The sequence below is a fragment of the Gracilinanus agilis genome, chromosome 5, assembly GCF_016433145.1.
Source record: "Gracilinanus agilis isolate LMUSP501 chromosome 5, AgileGrace, whole genome shotgun sequence".
Classification (NCBI taxonomy): Eukaryota; Metazoa; Chordata; class Mammalia; order Didelphimorphia; family Didelphidae; genus Gracilinanus; species Gracilinanus agilis.
In genome coordinates, this window is record NC_058134.1 from 45961021 (window position 1) to 45981173 (window position 20153).

Here is a 20153-nt window from a genome sequence, read left to right on the forward strand (position 1 = left end):
TAAGTTTTAGCATGTCTTATAAATCTAACAAAGAAATATTTTCTTTCTTTCCCTTCCTTCCTTTCCTTTCCTCCTCTTCTGCTCCCCCCAAGACAGGAGGTAAGGCTTTAAAAAAATTAAAGGTAAGTGATATAAGGGTTAAAAATTAAAGGTTTGGACTAAATATATGAAAATGTGGTCACCAAAATTATTAATCAACTCAGAATGACTTTATAGCAATTTATAAAATAGAGGGAAAGCGTGAAAGTAAGGAAATGAGTGAAAATAGATAATAACTCCAGCCTGGTCCAAACCAGGCAGGGCTTCAGAGACCCCATCAAAGAGGACCCAGAGGTAAATTAAACAAGGGTTCCAGCCATCAGGCCTCCTCTAAGACAAGGGGCCTCTCCAGAGGCCGGTACTTCTAGAAAAGCCAAGTAAGGGAGTTAGCCTTTTTCACTCACCCATGTGGTAGTACTAAGGGAAAACTGAAGAGCTGTCCAAGGTCTCTAAGCCAGAGCTCTTTCAAGGTCAAGTTCCAAGGCCAAAGAGCTGGTCACAGGAAGTTTTTGCCACGTTTAAAGACCCTTCCTTTTGTCATTCCTATGCCTCCCTTCCACTTTACATGGACCAATAGCAGCTGTAGCTTTGCTTAGGATTGCCCATGGGGCAGTCAGTCAACTCTGATTCATCACTCATTATAGCACACATGGTTCACAGACCTCTCCATACTTAAGCATAAGTGGGATGTATACACTTCTGGTGATTAAATCTAAAAATGGGCAGGGGAGAGTTTATCCCCTCTTCACAGTGAGGAGAAATCAAGTAATACCTTTAAACATATTGATGCAAATAACTTTGATGATGAAGGGGATTATTTCTGAGAAACATGAGAAGATTTACATGAAATGATACAGAGTAAAGTGAATAGAACCAGGAGAATGATTAGTCGATAGTCAGAAACCATTTACTGAGGGTCCACCATATGCTAGACAATGTGCTATATAGTAATTACATAATATATAATTATAAAATAACAACATTGTAAAAATGAATAACTTTGAAGGACGTAGGTTCCTTTATCTACAGAATGACTAACCACCATTCTAGAGGGCTCATAATAAAACATACTCTCTTCCTCCTCACAGAGGTGACAGGGCACAGATAAAAACATATATGTGTTGAAGATGGTGTAGTAGAAGTAGGGAAAGCTCGAACTGCTCTGAGAACCCTCGCCAACCAATCTTAAAATACCACTTGAAAATGAATACTGCAATGAAAGCACCAACAAGGGGACAGAGTGAAGCAATTTTCTTGCACAAAACAACTTGAAAGTGAGGCACAGAGTGTCTGATTCACTGGGGTGAAGGGGAAGCTCTGTTCACAGAAAGACTACACCAAGGAATACTGATATAAGCCAACAGCAACTCCCCCCCCCCAATATCTATTGTTCCAGGTTCTGAACCTGAGCCCAAGCCGACTTTGAGGCCCTGAGACCTTGTCTAAGCCAACAGCAGAGTACCCCACAACTTCCCCTTGAAAATCCAAACCCTAGCACAAACCTACAGGTAGATCCCAAGCCCTATGTGTTGAGGCAGTACTCAGTGTGCCAGGTTGGTGTAGGCCCAGAGTGAGATCTAAAGTCCCTGTCCAAACCTAAGGTTAGCCCCTGAGATATCCTCAATACCCAATACAAGGTACCATACAGAGCTCTGAGCCCTGTAAACCATCATCAATCTGGAGGGAAAATTGAATCAGTAATGGGAGGTGCCTTTCATCATATCACCTTGGAAGAACTGAAACTTGAAGAAACCTAGAACTAGACCTAAGGGTAGTGGCAAGGAAAAACTGAAGTTTAAGAGAGTTACCCCCTCTCTACTCCGAGGACAGAGCCCATCTGTTAATTTAGATTAAACTAAATCAAGTAAAAGGCTGGGAAAAGGAGAAAACAATAACCTAAAAAAAATCCCACCTAACCAGATAAAAGTATTATGGAGACAAAGAAGAGAAGGGCAAAGCCTCAGAAGAGGACAGTGAGATCAAAACAACTACATGCAAAACTTAAAAGAATGAGAATTGGTCTCAGGCTCTGAAATAGCTCAAAAAGAATTACAAAAATTAATTAACGGAGGCAGAAGAAAAATGAAGAAGAGAAATTAATGCAAAACAAAGCAGAATTGGCCAAATGGAAAAAGAAGTACAAAAATCCAATGAAGAAAAGAGTATCCTGAAAGTAGAATTGTCCAAATGATAAAAGGAGGTTCAATAGCTCACATTAGAAAATAATTTCTTAAAAAATAGAATTGGGCAAGTAGAAGCTAATGACTTCATCAGACATAAAGAAACAATTAAACAAAATTTAAGAAGTGAAAAAAATAGAATAAAATACAATTTAGGAATTATTGGAGTAAATGAAAGCCATGATAAAAAAAGTGTGAATTTTATAAAAAATTATCAAACAAAACTTCCCTAATATTCTTGGACAAGAGGGTAAAATACAAATTGAATGAATCTTCCAGGCACTGCCTGAAATAAATCCCCAAATGATGATGCCCAGAAATATTACAGCCAAATTCAAGAGCTCCCAGGCCAAGGAGAAAATACTGCAAGCAGCAAGAAAGAAGCAATTTAAATATCATGGAGTCACAGTCAGGATTACCCAGGATTTAGGAGCTTTCATATTCAACAATCTAAAGGTTAGGAATATGACATACTAGAAGGCAAAGGAACAAGGTTTACAACCCAGAATCACCTATGCAGCAAAACTGAGTATAGTCTCACAGAGGGAAAAAATAGTCATTTAATAAAATGGAACATTTTCAAGCATTCCTGATGAAAAGACCAAACTAAACAGAAAATTTGATGTTCAAATAAAAGACTCGAGAGAAGCACAAAAAGGTAAGTAAGAAAGAGAAAATTTAATAGATTCAATAAAGTCAAACTGTTTATATTCCTACATGGAAAAGTGATGTTTGTAACTATTTTTATCAGTATTAGAGCAGTAAGAAGTAGTATACATAGACACAGGGTATAAGAGAAAACTGATTAGGAAGACAGGATTAGCCAAAAAAAATCAGGGGGATAAAAATGGGAATTTCACTAAGAGAAAAGGTAAGACAGAAGTAGAGTGAGATATAGTATCTCCTCTGAAGAGGTGTGAAAAACTATTATAGTGGAAAGGAGTATAAGGGTAGTGATGGACAATGTTTAAACCTTATGCTCATTGTAATTTGCTCAGAGAGGGAATAACATACTCACTTGGGTATAGAATCCAATTTTACTCTATAAAAATTGGAGGGAGATAAGAGAAAGGGAGTTAATAGAAGGGTGGGAGAAGTAAAGAGTGAGGATTAAAAGCAAAACACATGTGAGTGAAAGGAGAGAGAAAGAGAGGTATTAAAAGGGGAAAATATGATGGAGGGGAATACCTGAATATGAATGCGGTGAATTCATCCATAAAATGGAAGTGAATATCAGAGCAGATTAAAAACCAGAATTCTAAAATATATAGTTTACAAGAAACACATTTGAAGCAGGGAGACACACAAAGTAAAGGTAAGGGGTTGGAGCAGAATTTATTGTGCCTCAGCTAAAGTTTTAAAAAGCAGGAGTAGCAATTATTATTTAAGAGAAAGCTAAAACAAAAATAGATCTAATTAAGAAGATAATGAAGAAAATTATATCTTGATAAAAAGTACCATTGACAATGAAGTAATATCAATATTAAACCTATAGGTACCAAATGGTATAGCCTCCAAATTTTTAAAGGAGAAATTAAATGAGCTTCAGGAGGAAATAAATTATAGAACTATACTAGTGGAAGACCTCAACTTTCCCCTCTCAGATCTAGATAAATCAAAACAAAAAACAAACAAGAAAGAAGTGAAGGGAGCAAATAAAATTTTAGAAAAGTATAATTTACTAGATCTCTGGGGAAAATTTAAGGGTATAGAAAGGAATTTACCTCCTTTATAGCAGTACATGGCAGTACCACTTATATTGGCATAAAACCTTTACAACCAAATAATGCAGAAAAGCAGAAATAGTAAATGCATCCTTTTCCTATCATAATGCAATAAAATTATAACCAATAAGGGTTCACTGAGAGACAAAGTGAAGTCAGTTGAAAACTAAATAATATAATTCTAAAAACGGGTGGGTCAAAGAACAAATTATAGAAAAGATCAACAATTTAATTAAGGAGAATGATGAGACAACATATCAAAATTTAAGGGATATAGCCAAAGCAGTATTCGAGGGAAACTTTATATCTCTAATCCCTTACATCAGTACATTAGAGAAAAAACAGCTGAATGAATTGGACATGCAACAACAACAAAAAGCAACAGAAAAAGAACAAATTAAAAATCCCTAATTAAAGACTAAATTGGAAATCATAAAAATCAAAGGAAAAATTAATAAAATTGAAAGTAACTAATATATAAAATGATCTAATAAATAACACTAGGATTTAGTTTTATGAAAAATAAACAAACAAAATGGATGGAGCATTGGTTAATATGATTTTTGAAAGTTAAGAAAAAATTAAATAATTGGTGTCAAAAAAGAAAAGGGTGAATTCACCATCAATGAAGAGGAAATTAAAGCAAACATTAGGAGCTATGTTGCCCAAATTATATGACAATCTAATTGAAATGGATGAATTTTTTACAAAAATATAAATTGTCCAGATTAACATAAGAAGAAATAAAATATACTTAAATAATCTCATCTCAAGAATAAGAAATTGAACAAATCATCAATGAATTCCCTATGAAATGGGCCATTCTTTAAAATGATAAGTAATATTTACCTAAAATCATCATTAAGTATCATCTGCAATGGGAGTAAGTTAGAAGTTTTCCCAATAAGATCAGGGGTGAAGCCAGGATGCCCTTTTCAATACTATTATTTAACATTGTACTAGAAGTGCTAGCTTTAGCAATGAAAAGAAAAAAATGAAGAAATTAAAGTAAACAATAAGGAAATTTTAGTTTATTTTGGTTTTTATTTGGAGGTTTTGGTTTTACATGGGTATTCTCTTACAACAATAACAAATATGAAAATATGTTTTGCGTGATAATATATGTATAACCCAGATCAAATTGCTTACCATCTTTGAGAGGGGAGAGGGAAGGAAGGGAAGGAGACAATTTGGATCTTACAATTTTGGAAAATGCATGTTAAAAATTATTACATGCAATTGGTAAAATAAAATATTTTTTTAAAAAATAAAGGTATCACAAAATTCTTACTTAGGTTGGGGAAAAATCAATACATATGTTTTTGGGGGCAGAATTTGTCTTGCTTGCATGTATATGTTTTTAACTAGAATTCTGTTTATATTGCTTTCTCAATTCTGGGAAGGAGTTATATTGTAGACAGAAGTCAGATTTTCCAGTGACAAAAATAAAATTTAATTTAAAAAACACAAATAGGATAAAGTAAAAGGAAGTTCAAAAGGAAACACAGATAACATTAGGCAATGATGGGAAACATATTAATTTTGAAATATTAAAAAAACATATGCAGTAGCGATTTGTGATTTCATATTGCCTTCATTTTCTCTCTTTCATATAGAGAAAGGTTCTTTTTTTTTAAACCCTTACTTCCATCTTGGAGTCTTGGAGTTAATACTGTGTATTGGCTCCAAGGCAGAAGAGTGGTACGGGCTAGGCAATGGGGGTCAAGTGACTTGCCCAGGATCACACGGCTGGGAAGTGTCTGAGGTCAGATTTGAACCTAGGACCTCCCATCTCTAGGCCTGGCTCTCAATCCACTGAGTTACCCAGCTTCCCCCAAGGTTCTTTTTTTTTCATGTTAGTCAATTTCATAATGAGAAAGAAAATTTTTGAATTAAAAAAAAAGCAAGGAAAAACAAAGGGGAAATAAAGCATACATTGCCCAAGAAAGAGTTACTACCTCTTTGACAAGAATTGCTGGGAAAACTGGAAAGCTTTCAAGTAGAAACTACTCAAGGGAGAGCTCAATGTGTATGTGTGTGCACATGTGTGTGTGTATGTGTCAGTGTATGGGATGTGGTGATGCGGAAGTGGAGAAGGAAGATATGACCATGAGAATGAAATCAAAGGTGTCAATAAAAGTCATTTAAGAATAAGTAACCAGATAAGATAGGTAACTTCAGTATTATAATTCTTACCATTTTAATGAGGAAATGGAGGTTCAGATAGAATGACTTTCCCCCTTTGCTAACACGACTAACATGTTGTAGGCCAAGACATGTACCAAATCTTTTAAGATCCTCCCACATTACTATATCAGTACACTTGTCAAGAAGGGAATAAATGTCCACACCTCTGCTCTGGCCTACTCCACTTGTCTTTCAGCTATGGCTGGAAACTGGGCTGGCTTGACAGAGTCCTTCACCAAAGATTATATATTGCTTACTTAAATGAAGTGTAGCTATTAAAGGTTGATAAGGAACATTTAAAAAACCAAGAAATTTGGAAAGGGCCTTGGACTCTAAAGGAGATGAGAGCTGGAAGGGATAAGAGAGACGGGTGGCCTTTAAAACACACAGTTACTTTTGACCAGTTTAGGTCATTAGTGTCCAAGTTTACAAGAAGTATTGAGGCCTAGACATATGTAGACAGTCTTGTATGTTCTTTAAAGTCAAAGAGCTAAAAATAACTTATTATAGAACTACCTATAATTTTAACAATCATTTATGACCTGCTCCTATCATATCACCAACGCCTTTAATCTAGCCAACCAGGTATCAACTACTTTCTCTTTTTCACTTGACTTTCTAATACAATTCTGTAACGATTTGTTTAAAATAACTACCTAGAGATATGGGAGAACCAAAAAACCTATAAAACACTGAGGAGAGCTATAAAAAGGCCACTTTCTTTCAATGGATATAGGCTATCATAGAAGAAGAGACAGACAGAGAGACATATGTGAGCAATCTTCTAAAGTGCATGGGTAATATATTTCAAAGGAAAACCTGCCACAGATAACAAAATGAATCATTTTTACAACTAAGCAAAGAAGTTACTATAGAGTAAGATGGAAGAGCCAGGACTATTCACTTGTGAATAGCACAGAAGCTCCATTACAATAAAAACAAAAGAACAACATTCATGTTTTGACTAATTTCTGCAAAGGACCATAGCGTGAATTTTAATCTGAGCAAACATCAAACACACGTGGATATTTTTAGTGCACATTGCACTGACATTAGCAATAAAAAGAATAAACCAGATTTCATATTTAATCTCATTTGCTGCTTTTGCAAAGATTGACTTGCATTGCCTATTCATGATCTCTGGCTTGGTAGGATGTTGCTCATTATAAAAATATAAACTCTGAAATTTATCACCAACAAAGTCAAGGGAACAGTCTCTGTAAATGTATAAAAATACTGTCCAGAAAAAAAAATTGTGTGAGTGTGCATGTATCCTATACACATATGTGGATGTGTATTATATCCTTAGGAGCAAAATTCCTTAGAAGATGTCCTTTGATGACTGCAATCTTCAAATCTGAGTTATCTACCTAGTATGGTTTAGTCACATATTCCAAAACACATTCTCTACAATACTTCTTTGAGATACAAGAGAATTTAGAGACACTTTTTACTTCAAACTTGTTAAAATAGTAGGCTCTTAGGAACAAAGAGGCAATTGGAAGATATCGCCAAGACAGGAGGATATGAAACTGAATATCCCTCAGACACATCCATCATGTTTTACTGGAATTTTTTACAAAATTATTTACTGTCTTGTGCTCCTTCAAACTCCCAGAGCAGGCCTTTGGCTGACCATCTTTGGCTCTACAAGATGTCAGAGGAATGAGATTCGAACCTCACCTCTGACTCTTATCTTCTATGTGACTCTGGGAACTATCCAACCTGAGGCTCTAATTTTTCATCTGTAAAATGAGGAGCTGGGATGATACAGCCTATGAGGTTTCTTTTAGCTTCAGGTCAAAGATCCTGTGATTTGAATGATGTTCCTCACCAGCGCAGCTCATTCTCAATAACTTTTATGAAGAGATGACTGGTTTATTTTGAGAAAGTACCTTCAATGGAATGGTAAGAAAAGTTATCTTGTAAAGGGTTAAAGAGCAAAATAGGTTGTAAAGCAATGACGATAGTAGTAAATGTAGCCTCCCCTTTCAAAACTATCTCAGGGCAAAGAAGAGGCAGAGGATAATAGCTTACAGGGTTTAGCCATGTTGAGGGAAAGGGTTGCATTTCACATAAAGACTTCAGCATGCTTGATAAGATGGTGAAAAGAGGGAGGGAAGTGGGAAATTCTGAAAAGTGTAAGTGATATTCTCAAGTAAAGGAGGGCTCACTGTTCCAAATGATTTCATTATAGGAAATTACAGAATTATATTTATCAAATGATTATTATCAAGTAAATAATAAAATATTTGCTTTAGTCTAATTAAGTAAAAAAAGAAAATCCTCAGGTAGGCAGATTAAAATGGTCATGAGTAATATACATATTAAAACCTTCACACATCCCTGAAATACAGTCCCATTATTTCCAACTACCTACAGGACATCTTGACCTGCATTTAAAATTCATCAGGTCCAAAACTAACTTCTCCCCTAAATTTGTTCTTCCTTATGCTTATACTATTTCCCCCCAATAAAACCCCTATTTGCTTATTTCCCATGTTCCAAATCTTGGGATTGTCTTTGACTTTTCTTCCCCTCACACCGATAAGCCAATCAGTTACTAAATTCTAGTGATTTGACCTCTGCAACAATTCCTGTCTGTCTGTCTGTCTGTCTCTCTCTCTCTCTCATCATTGTCATCATCCTACTACAATTACCACTTATACTAATAACTATCACTGTAATAGTTGGATGGTCCTATTGCCTCTAATTTACCCTTCCATTCATCTCAGAATAATCTTGTCCATCCATAGGTATAGTCTTGTCACTCATATGTTTTCAGATCCTCAGTGGTTTCCTATTTCCAACAAATCTGATTTCCTTTGCCTCTTGTAGAGGTACCGAGAGGTTGGGCACCCCTTTCCTAGCAGGTATAGATCGCTCAAGCTTAGGAAAGTGCCCATTCTCCAGGGTTAAGGAACACTCTGCAAACCAAGTTGAGAAGAAAGTGGGCAATTTACCTATTAATAAAATAGCTCCAGGGAAGAGTTAGAGGTCTCTGAAAGAAAATTTATTTAAACTACCTACTGCCTAATGGGGAGTTGCCTAGACCTACAGATCAGACAGTGAAAAGCAGTGATGGCCCATGAGCTAAGCAGTCTCTGAGAAGAATCTGTTCAATTGCTTTCTAGATTCTGAAAGAAATAGATGATTGTGATGAAAGCAAACTCGGTATTAGACCCCTCCAAGAAGCTATGGGACTCAATCTAAGCGTATTTTAACCAAAGGAGACCATCTAGGTACAAAATGGGAAAAGTAGCTCCTATTCAACTTAATACTTTACTTAGAAGATGTTGCATAGTCAACAAACATTTATTTAGTACCCATCATGTGCCAGTACTGGAAAGAAAAAGGAAGGGAAAAATGATCCTTGTTCTCAAGGAGCAAACTATTTAACTGGAGAGACAATGAGCAAATGACAACCTACAAACAAGATAAAGACAGGATAAAATGATAGGAAAATCACAGAGGGAAGGCTAGAGCATTAAGGGGGATTGTAATAGGCTTCTAGAACATGGGAATTTAGCTGGTCTTGAAAGAATGAGGAGGTAAAGATGAGGGTAAGGATTAGATCTTATCTAAATTCTTCTCTTTAACACAGTATTCTGCATCCAGTGTTCATTTAATAAAAGTTTGCAGAAGGAATCTACAAGTTAGTTGAGTTTAGTGCTCTCCTCGCAAAAGTATATCCTTATTTAAGTTCTTGACTATTGGCCTTAGGCAGTGGGCCAAAATGAGGACTCATATATATAAATAAGATAGATGAAAGAAGTTAGTTTAAAAATAATATTTTGAATACAATAAGATAGCGTATCTTCATTGTGATTCTGTTTTCTTGTTGGGCTTCCAGTGAAAGATAGTGCTTAGTTGGCACATTCAAAAATAATATATGATAATCATCTGTCCTTGACAATCCTCTCTGCACAGTTCTTCTCTAATTTGGCATTTCTAATAAGTTTTCAACTCAATTTCCCCTGCCAGAAATATTAAAAGGTACCTTTCATTTAAATTTTAAGATTTTTTCTGATAAATCAGTAAACTGATTTCAGTTTGTTGGGTTTCCAGGCACAATGTGAGAAATCATTCATATCTCTGAATGATTGTATAGATTCTGCTTTTTTTAAATAGTTATCCAAAAAAACCCCATGCAAACAGCAGCAGATATATGCTCAGAGACTTCTTTAATTTAATCAAAACCAGTAGCCTTCTGCTGACACTCTGAGTCCTAAAAATAGCAAGTGTCCTGAATTCTTTGTTTAAGAATAAACTTTATGGTTAGTGGTTAAGAGATGAGTGAAAGGAACCATTGGCTTTACTGTCAGTTCCAATAGTAATTTTTAACATCTGCCGAGAGTTGTGGGAACTATGAGTGAGGACAAAAACCACACTGGTCCAGAAGAGATCATTTGAATTCTACTATCAGCTCAAAACAAACTGACCAAAATTTTCTAGGGGTTGTTAGAAATGTTTAGCTTCTCCAATGCCAGGACAAAAATTAGATTTAGTACAATAACCATTTATGCCACATCCTCTTTATAGATGTTGCCCTAGATGATGAAGAACAGGGGGTGCAAGCAACAGCTTGGAAACATGTGAGTCCAAACAATGACCTCGAATCACTCCTGTAGGTTGGCTATTATAAGCACTATACAAAAAGGGAAGGGAAGGGAGTGAATAGACAGCCAGTAGACCTGGATCCCAAGAAACTTAGGTAAGTGATGTCAGACCTCAGTTTCCTCTGTATATAAGAATAAAGGGGTTAAGTGGGTGACTTATAAAGTCTCTTCTACCTCTAAATCAATTATCTTAAAATGGTTACTTCTTTCTATTTTTCCTCCCATTCTGATATCAAGTGGAGTGGGAGTAGAAGCAGAAGACAGAATTATTAGACAAAACATTGACCTGTCTGTCATTCCTTACTCTTTCAAACATTTATTAAATGCCTCCTAGTCAGCCTGACAACTAGTACTTAGTAAGTGCCTGCTCTGTGCCAGGCACGATGTTAAGCCTGGGGATACCAAGAAGGACAAAGCCATGGTCCTGGACCTCGATGAGCTAAGAGTCTAACATATACTATGTACAATTCATCACAGAAACATTGACCAGAGTTCAGAGAATATCAGCAATGTGGATGGTACTTGGGGCAGTACCTGGAGGCTGCTGGGTTTGGAGTCAAGTGTATGGAGCACCAGGCCTGGAGTCAGGAATACTAATCGTCCTGAGTTCAAATCTGACTTCAGACAGTTACTAGCTCTGTGACCCTGGGCAAATCACTTTTCCCTGTCTGACTCAGTTTCCACATCTGCAAAATGAGCTGGAGAAGGAAATGACAAATCACTTCAGTATCTCTGTCAAGAAAACCCCAAATGGGGTCCCAAAAAGTTAGACACAACTGCAGTGAATGAACAACAATGGGCTATTAACTAACCTTAGTGGACACAGAGAGTACAGAGAGGTATACAATTTAGCCTTTCCTCTAAGGAGCTTACAAATTTGTTGAAAGGAAGTCATTATACTCAACTCTTCAAATATCTATGATTTATCCAAGAGGATACTTCCCCATTAGTGAAGACTGCAATATCTCTGCCTCAGCAGACTGGCTTTCAGGAGTTCTTATGGCCAAAAATACTTATTATCTGATAGCCAACCTTCCCTTGCTTTGCTTCTACAAATTTACCTCGGCTGGATCCCTGGATGCTGCAAACATAGTCCATTACTAGAGCTAAATGAAGCCTATCCAATATGGCAGGATCTATCAGAGCTTGTACTCCACTTGAAAATCCTTTGAGAATTCAATCACTTCCTAGCCATGAGAAGGCACATGAGTAGGACTTTGTAGCACTGTATATAATCTAAAAAAAGGAAGGAAATATAAAAGTGCCAAAATAAAGACTTCACAGATCCCAAGGATCATGATGCTCTTTTAAATAGGCATTTTCCCCAAACTTTCTTTTCTAATTTAGCTCTTCCTATTTCCTGTTACATTTTCTTTTTTTAATTAATGTCTTATTTTCTCAACTACATGAAACAACAATTTTCGACATATTCTATCTGCAACCATAAGATCCAAATTGTACATTTTCTTTATGATATTATTTATTTTTTTTCTTGACAGTTATAGCTTTTGATCACTCATGAGCTAGAATCATGTGTAGATTAAGCTCTTTCAGTTATTCCTCATAAATTAACTTTCTAACTAATTTGGATCACTGCTCTCTGGGCCTTCTTTTGGTTTGTTTGGGATAATTTTCTTAGTCGAGTCTTACTAGGATTTTTTTCTTCCTTTTTATAATACTAGTTTTGTGTTTTTTATTCTTCTGTTTTATAACCTCTTACTGCCTATAATTTTCTGGCATCCTTCTCCAGGAGCTTTTCAACACATTTTAAAAAATGTATTTATTTTCTAAGTAACTATGACTAAGTAACTATAACTAAGTAACTTTATTAGGTCTCTTTGCTTGTCAAGTAGGTCAGGTGTTTGCTAACAATGGTGGGTTTGGGGTTCTTTGGGTCTCCTCACAATGACAACTGATTTATACCAGTTAAACATCCAAACAAAATATAATTGGTGTTGGTGTTCTTTCCTATACCCCTTTCCCATTTTTTCAGCCTGAACAATTATTTTAATAAGTTAGGGCTTAATTGCATGTCATATTTTCTCATTTTAGTTCCTTTTTTCTAACTTTCTATTAATTTTGATTTTTGTTCTAACAAGCTGTTTGTGTGACCTTATGTTGATGGCATTTTCAGAAATGACTTGCGGGGGAATAATAAAGTTGTTTCCTGTCAAAATGTAATTAAGTTCATTTTTGTTATGTTATTTGGTGCTCACCTTGTCTAGCACCTTCCAATTCTTTTCTCAAAGAAAAAATTTATTATGTACAATCCTGGGATTTCTGTGTAGTCTACAACTTTTTGACCTCTCTCATTCCTTATTCCTGAACCAGAACTGTCAACATAAATTTTCACCAACCTCACCTCTGACCACTTTGGTAGCCATCAAGTATCAGAGCATATGGTCATCTATTTCTAAGCAACTTACTAAATTCTTCACAGAGGTTCTCTGCTTCTTAATTCTCTGCCACAGATGTTAGCATATAAACTGCTATTATTTTCATGATCCTATTTTTGTAAACATTGAGCACAAGCACTGAAAGAAATAATGACCAATGGTCTCATGAAATGACATTTCTTTTTGTCTTTGAATGCAAGATAAAATCAACTCAGCCACTTCTTTTATCTGTCTCTCCATGGAGAATCTATGATCTGTGAGTCATCTCTCTGTTGAGCAGCAACTTCCTTTTTACTTCTACTTCAAGAACAGCAAGAATGTCAAGATTGATCTAATTCAGTCCCTCCAGCACTATGTCCATTCCCAAGTCCCTGACAAAGGGACTCTTTTTCTAGTGTCAATATCTAAGTTAATGTTTCTAGGTGACTTAAAATCCATAGGGCTCCAAGCACCTTCAGGCCCTTTTCCAGACACTCTTTCACCATCAGTACAAAATCAGAAGAAGTTTGGATAGGGTTGAGGACCATCTAATAGGTTTTTTGTTTTATGGGCTGCCATATTCAAAGAAAATTCATCACCAAGAGGTCAGCAAACTGTTGGTGAATTTCTCTAAACTTAGTTTGTCTGATCTTTGGAAAGTAGGTACAATCTTTTGGTAGAGTCAATGCTTGCAGCCTTTTCAACACAGTAGAACCTGCCAGGGCTTTCATTCCACTGGAAGAGCACCTTGTACATATTAGGAACTTAATAAATTCTTGCTGATTAATTGCCTAATAGCATAGTCTCCAAAAACTCAGTCACCTCTTAGTCATGATAAGGCAATAGGGTAAGACTTTGAGACCTTTAAGTTTAATCACAATAATTCATAAATAACACATCATATTTAAAAGGCACCCCCATAAAACCACAAAGTAATATAATAGTGCAAGTGTTTTTTCTGTCTTTTAGAGATAAGGAAACTGAAGCACCAAGAGATGATGTAAACTTGCCCAAGATTAGACATCTAATATTGTGGAGAATCAAGATTGATGGTCAGGGAGCTGATTCAGAGTCCAGAGCTTTCTGAACCCCACCCCCCTACACAATCACTCAGAAAAAACCCTCCTGCTCTTCTTTCTTCCCTTCCTCCCTTCATTCCTTCCTTCCTCCTTCCCTCCCTCTTACTTTCTGTCCCAATATCAATTCTAAGACAAAAGAGTAAAGGCTACACAAATAAAGGTTACATGACTTGCCCAGGTTCACACAGCTAGGAAGTGCATGAAGTCAGATTTGAATCAAGGTCCTTCTGACTCCAGGCCTAGAGTTCTATCCGCTGAGTCGCCTAGCTATCCCCCCTCAACAAAGGACTTTAAAGATCCTCTGGTTCAAAAATTATGGACTTTTTTAGCATTATGAACCCTTTCTTAGAATAAAGGTTTGTTGCCTTCACCCACCTGAAAGAAATGCTAATTTTCAGCAAGAAGTTAGTAAAAAAGAAAGATGTAATTTTTTTCCCATTTAAGTTTATAGAACCCTAGAAATCTATCCATTGTTCTCTTGAAGGATCTACAGACCTCAATCTCAGAACTTCTATTTTAGTCTAACCTCTTTAGTTCAAGATGAGGACACTAAGGCACAACCAGGTTAAGTGACTTGACCAAAATTATATAGTTAATGAACAAGCTAAGGCTAGAATTGAGGTCTCTGGTTTCTTAGCAAAATGCTATATTTAATGGACCATTAAAATTTTTTTTTTCATTCCATTCTTTTGACTTTCAAATATTCATTTTTTGTCTTACCAGAATTACTTCAAAAAGAACTGGGATCAGTTTGCTTTCTTCAACAAGGCTGGAAAAGAAGAAAAAGGAGAAATCACATATGACAATGATTGATACTTAAATCTCTACATTTAAATATGGAACAGTGCAGCTCAATCTTTATTATTAGAAAAATCTGGGACCAAGAAACATAGCCTTGGACTAAATGTTCACTTTAATACACTCACTGAATCTATTAAACACAAGAAATATGGGGCTTCTTTGCAAGTGACTACTAGAACTCTGCCTAACTGATCTGAAGTAAGTGAGTGGAACCCTTAAGTAGATTCATATTTTAAAAATGGGGGAAATTAATTAAAATGCAGAAATACTATAAAGACTATCTAATAGGTAATGTAGACTGTGAAATAATTTGAACTAACAACTCACATTGCACAGTTAAATTATAAGCATGCCACACTGTAATTTTTTATGTATGCCTCATTAGCTATCTCTTCTGCATTAATGAATTAATATACTATGAATTTTCATCATCTTTAGGGTTTTTTTTAATATGGACACCAATCAGCTATTAGACTGTAGGCACTTCCCTCCCACCCCCACCAAAATTGGATATAAATCGCCATCTACTGTAACAGAATTTTATAAGGGGTTTCAAACTTCAACTATTCTAACTTGTTAAAATTTTGTTGAGCAAGTTGCTATAGTCTCCAAATAGAATTTTAATTTGAGAATTGAACCCCTCTTGCCCTTTCAAAATAACTTTTTCTATGTGGCAAAGTAAGGCATTTAAAGGAAATAATACACTATAATCTGGTGAATGCCTAATTCATTAGATGGGAGGAATGAGGAAAGTATATTTAGAATTTTTTAAAAACCTTGACCTAATTTGAACCTAATTTTTGTACTTTAGGAATAAAAACAGAACTATTTTTTAGTGTGTCTGTTTAAGTTCCATCTATTTTGAATAGAATTTACTGACCAAGACCATATAACACTAGAGCTTAAACAGATAGCTAAACAGCCTAAATAGTTTGTAATTATCCCAGGCATGGAAATAGGTTACCTACTACCCACAGTTACCTAAAATAGCACCAGAGGAGGTGGTCTAAACAAAAGCAGATTGAATGAGGAACTATCTTCTGATATCCAAGATTACCAAACCTTTAGGCTATGGTTACTCTAGCAGAAGAAAAGGATGCATTGGCCAGTTTCTGAGACACATCCATTCTGAGGGCATATAGCAATTACCTAAGGGTAGGTCTATAAGCTTTTGAAATTTTATTTCCATAACTGAGTTAGCCAGTTCACTATTGTGGTGAATAAGGCCAGTGGGAAAAATTCAGGGAACATAAAAACTGAATGTAATACATGAATTTTCTAAACCAACCAATAAGCAAATGACTTAATAGTATAGAACTACTTTTGAAAGTTCCCAGGATAACTACAATCATCACTTTGACCCCAAACTTTAAAATATAGTTTTAGGATAAATATAATACACTCCAATTATCTGGGAATCTAATGTTTAGTAACTCCAAAAACAATAAACTATAAGGTAAGTGGAAAAAAGTCTCTAGACAGCTAGAATAGCTATGGTCCAGCTCACTGGTTCCCTTTATTCCACAGAATAGCAATGCATGTTGCCTTAATTTGACTCAGAATAAAAATATTAATATAATAATAATGTTGCTGGCATAATAATCTTGCCATCCACCTTCAATTTTTTCACAAGTCAAAACCAAAACATTTCTAAGGATAATTGCCTTTAAAATAGCAAAGATAGCTAAAAACAAATGAAAAAGTAATGCTGGCAGTTCCAAGATAACAACTTCAGTTCAGCCACTAATGTTTAATATAATTAAGTTTAAGCTAAACCCACTATGCTCTTTTTAAAAAATCAGGAAGGAAAAAAACATTTTAATAACAGTTCTATCAAAACCAGGCAAAATGAAATTTCAGTTTATACATAAGTTAGGCTTCAATTACCTAGAAAATTCCCTTAAACCCAATGATGCTAAGAAAATAAGTTATTACCACATATTGTTTTATTGTCAATTCAAAAGTACTATGAAAGCTTAAAAAAGCCTATCTTATTTTATTGAATACTGTGCTTATAAAAGATGATAAATGGACAGTGCTTTCATAAGATCTATAACATGAGAGGAATTCCTTATTAGAAACTTTGATCATTTTAAAGAAATGCCAATATAAATACTCTGTCACCATTGAACAATGTACTAAGAAGTTATCATTATTAGTCTGTCCCTCTATTTTCATACCACCCTCTTCCTACTTTCTCCATTTATACTCTTAGACCCCACTGGACAGACCTGCTAAGGTGTGGAGGTAAAGGCAATCAGATTTAATCTAAGTTCTACTCTGGAGCAGCTCTATAGACATACTTAAAAAGAAACGAGTTTTTGTGCAAGTCTGTTTATCTATGATCTCTTTGGGGTACAATCCCAGCAATGTTATGGCTGGATCAAAGGGCAGGCATTCTTTTATCGCTCTTTGGGCATAGTTCCAAATTGCCATCCAGAATGGTTGGATCAGTTAACAACTCCACCAGCAGTGCATTAACGTCCCAATTTTGCCACATCCCCTCCAACATTCATTACTCTCCCCTGCTATCATTTTAGCCAATCTGCTAGGTGTGAGGTGATACCTCAGAGTTGTTTTGATTTGCATTTCTTTAATTATTAGAGATTTAGAACACTTTCTCATGTGCTTATTGATACTTTTTATTTATCTGAAAATTGCCTATTCATGTCCCTTGCCCATTTATTAATTAGGGAATGGCTTGATTTTTTATACAATTGATTTAACTCCTTGTATATTTGAGTAATTAGACCTCTGTCAGAATTTTTTGTTATAAAGATTTTTTCCCAGTTTGTTGTTTCCCTTCTGATTTTGGTTGCATTGTTTTTCTTTGTACAAAAACTTTTTAATTTAATATAATCAAAATTATTTATTTTACATTTTATAATTTTCTCTAACTCTTGTTTGGTTTTAAAATCTTTCCTTTCCCAGAGATCTGACAATATACTATTCTGTGTTCATCTAATTTACTTACAGTTTCCTTCTTTATATTTAAGTCTCTTTGTGGTGGCAAAAAAACTGGAAAGCAAGGGTATGCCCTTCAATTGGGGAATGGCTGAACAAATTGTGGTATATGTTGGTGATGGAATACTATTGTGCTCAAAGGAATAATAAACTGGAGGAATCCCATGTGAACTGGAAAGACCTCCAGGAATTGATGCAGAGTGAAAGGAGCAGAGCCAGAACATTGTACACAGAGACTGATATACTGTGGCAAAATCGAATGTAATGGATGTCTGCACTAGCAGCAATGCAATGACCCAAGACAATTCTGAGGGATTTATGGAAAGGAACACTACCCACATTCAGAGGAAGAACTACAGGAGTAGAAACACAGAAGAAAAACAACTGCTTGGACACTTGGGTTGATGAGGACATGATTGGGGATGTAGACCTGAAAAGACCACACCCATGTAACTATCAATAATGTGTAAATAAGTCTTGACTGACCACACATAATAAAACCAATGGAAGTGCGAATTAGCTACAGATGAGGGGGGCGGGGGGTTGAGAGGGTGAAGGGGAAAGTAAAAACGTGAATTATGTAACCATGGAAAATTTTTCTAAAAATAAAAAATTATTAAAAAAAAGAAAAGAAACGAGTTTTTGTAGGAAACAACCTTCTACCTTAGAGGAAATACTGGCAACAAAGGCAAAATGAAAGCCATAATACATAAAGGGCTCTGAATATGATCATAAAATTCAAATTGGGATGGAACAGAAATTCCAGTAGGCTATGTCTCACACTAAAATGACTTAAGTCTCTACCTGTCCAAACTTTTAGCTATTCAGAACTCAAAGACTGAATCCATGCACTTATAATAAATTTACATAAATCCAATTATTTGCAGTAATATAACAATCTTTGTATGACTTAAAATATAGAAAATTTGTGGGATTGTATATAACTTAAAACAGCCATTTGGAAAATTAAAATTAATCATCTATTATTTTATTAACGTTCTGATTCTTCTGAAAATATAGAGCATGATAATTTTGATCTCTTGTATCACTCTGTTCTGTCCCTTGAAGATTTTATCCATTCTTATGATTTTAATTTTAATTTTCTAGCAGATAAATCTCAAATGAATATCTCTTGTGTTCATTTCTTCTGGAGACTCCAATCCCATCTCTTCAATTACCTGCTAAAAGGTTTCCCTTTGATGGTTCCTTATCAACTAAAATTCTACACATTAAAGCAAAACCATCTTCTTCCTCAAAGTAGCTCCCTTTTTGACATATATGTTTGTGTTAATTGGCACTATTGTTCTCGCTGTCACCAACAGTTCACTTGGATGCCTTTCTCTCTTAAGACTAGACTCTCCCTCCCATCCCAAGCACAATCCTACAGACAAAATAATTAAGTCCCATCCATTGTTTCTTCATATTCTAACTTTCAGCTACCCTTTCCTTGTCATACCTGAACTATTTTAAAAGTAATTTGGTCTTCCAGATTCAAAATTTGTCTTCCTCCAATTTATTCCAATTTATTATGAATTTTATTCATCTTCAAGTAAGTTTTCCTTATGTATTTTCCTGTTCGGATACCTTTTAATGGCTCCCCAAAATTCACAGGATAAAGTTTAAACCCTTGAGACAGGTACTCAAGGCATCCCAATAATTGGCTCCAAGCTAGTTTTCCACCTTTATCTCCTCCTCTCATAGGGAGGGAAAGTAGTTCTTCAAATAAACTGGGCCCCTGAATGGGCTTTTATTCTTTCCTGCCTTTTGAGCTCTTGATCTTGACATCCTCTCTATAGCCTAGTTGTCTGTTCTATAGATTGTTAATATAAATATATTACACAGATATACTATGTGTTATATGACACATGGGTATATTATATAGATTATTAATATAGATGCATAATATATCATTATTCCATTGCTGCCTATATCTAGAAGATGCTAAAATCCAATGTTTCCCATAATCCTTTCCTAATTACCCCCAGTGGTCTCTCCCTCCCCTGAATTCTTATTGGTATAATCCCCTAGAAGGCCCTCCTGGCCCCCCTGGCACTTGAGCCTTCTCCTTTAAGGTTAGTTTCCCTCTAATATACATTTTAGAATGTAAGCTCCTTGAGGATGGAGTCAAGTTTTGTGGCTTTACTTTCTATGTTGCACAGTTCTTGGCATATAGTAAGTACTGATG

General features: G+C 35.4%; 1 protein-coding gene across 1 annotated transcript in view; it reads right to left on the minus strand.

The window, feature by feature from the left end:
• ULK4 (unc-51 like kinase 4) overlaps positions 1-20153 on the minus strand; it is a 660820-nt gene that overhangs the window by 299728 nt on the left and 340939 nt on the right. The window contains exon 31 of the mRNA XM_044679671.1: positions 14924-14972. Coding sequence (XP_044535606.1) covers positions 14924-14972 — 49 coding nt within the window. The remainder of the gene's footprint in view (positions 1-14923; positions 14973-20153) is intronic.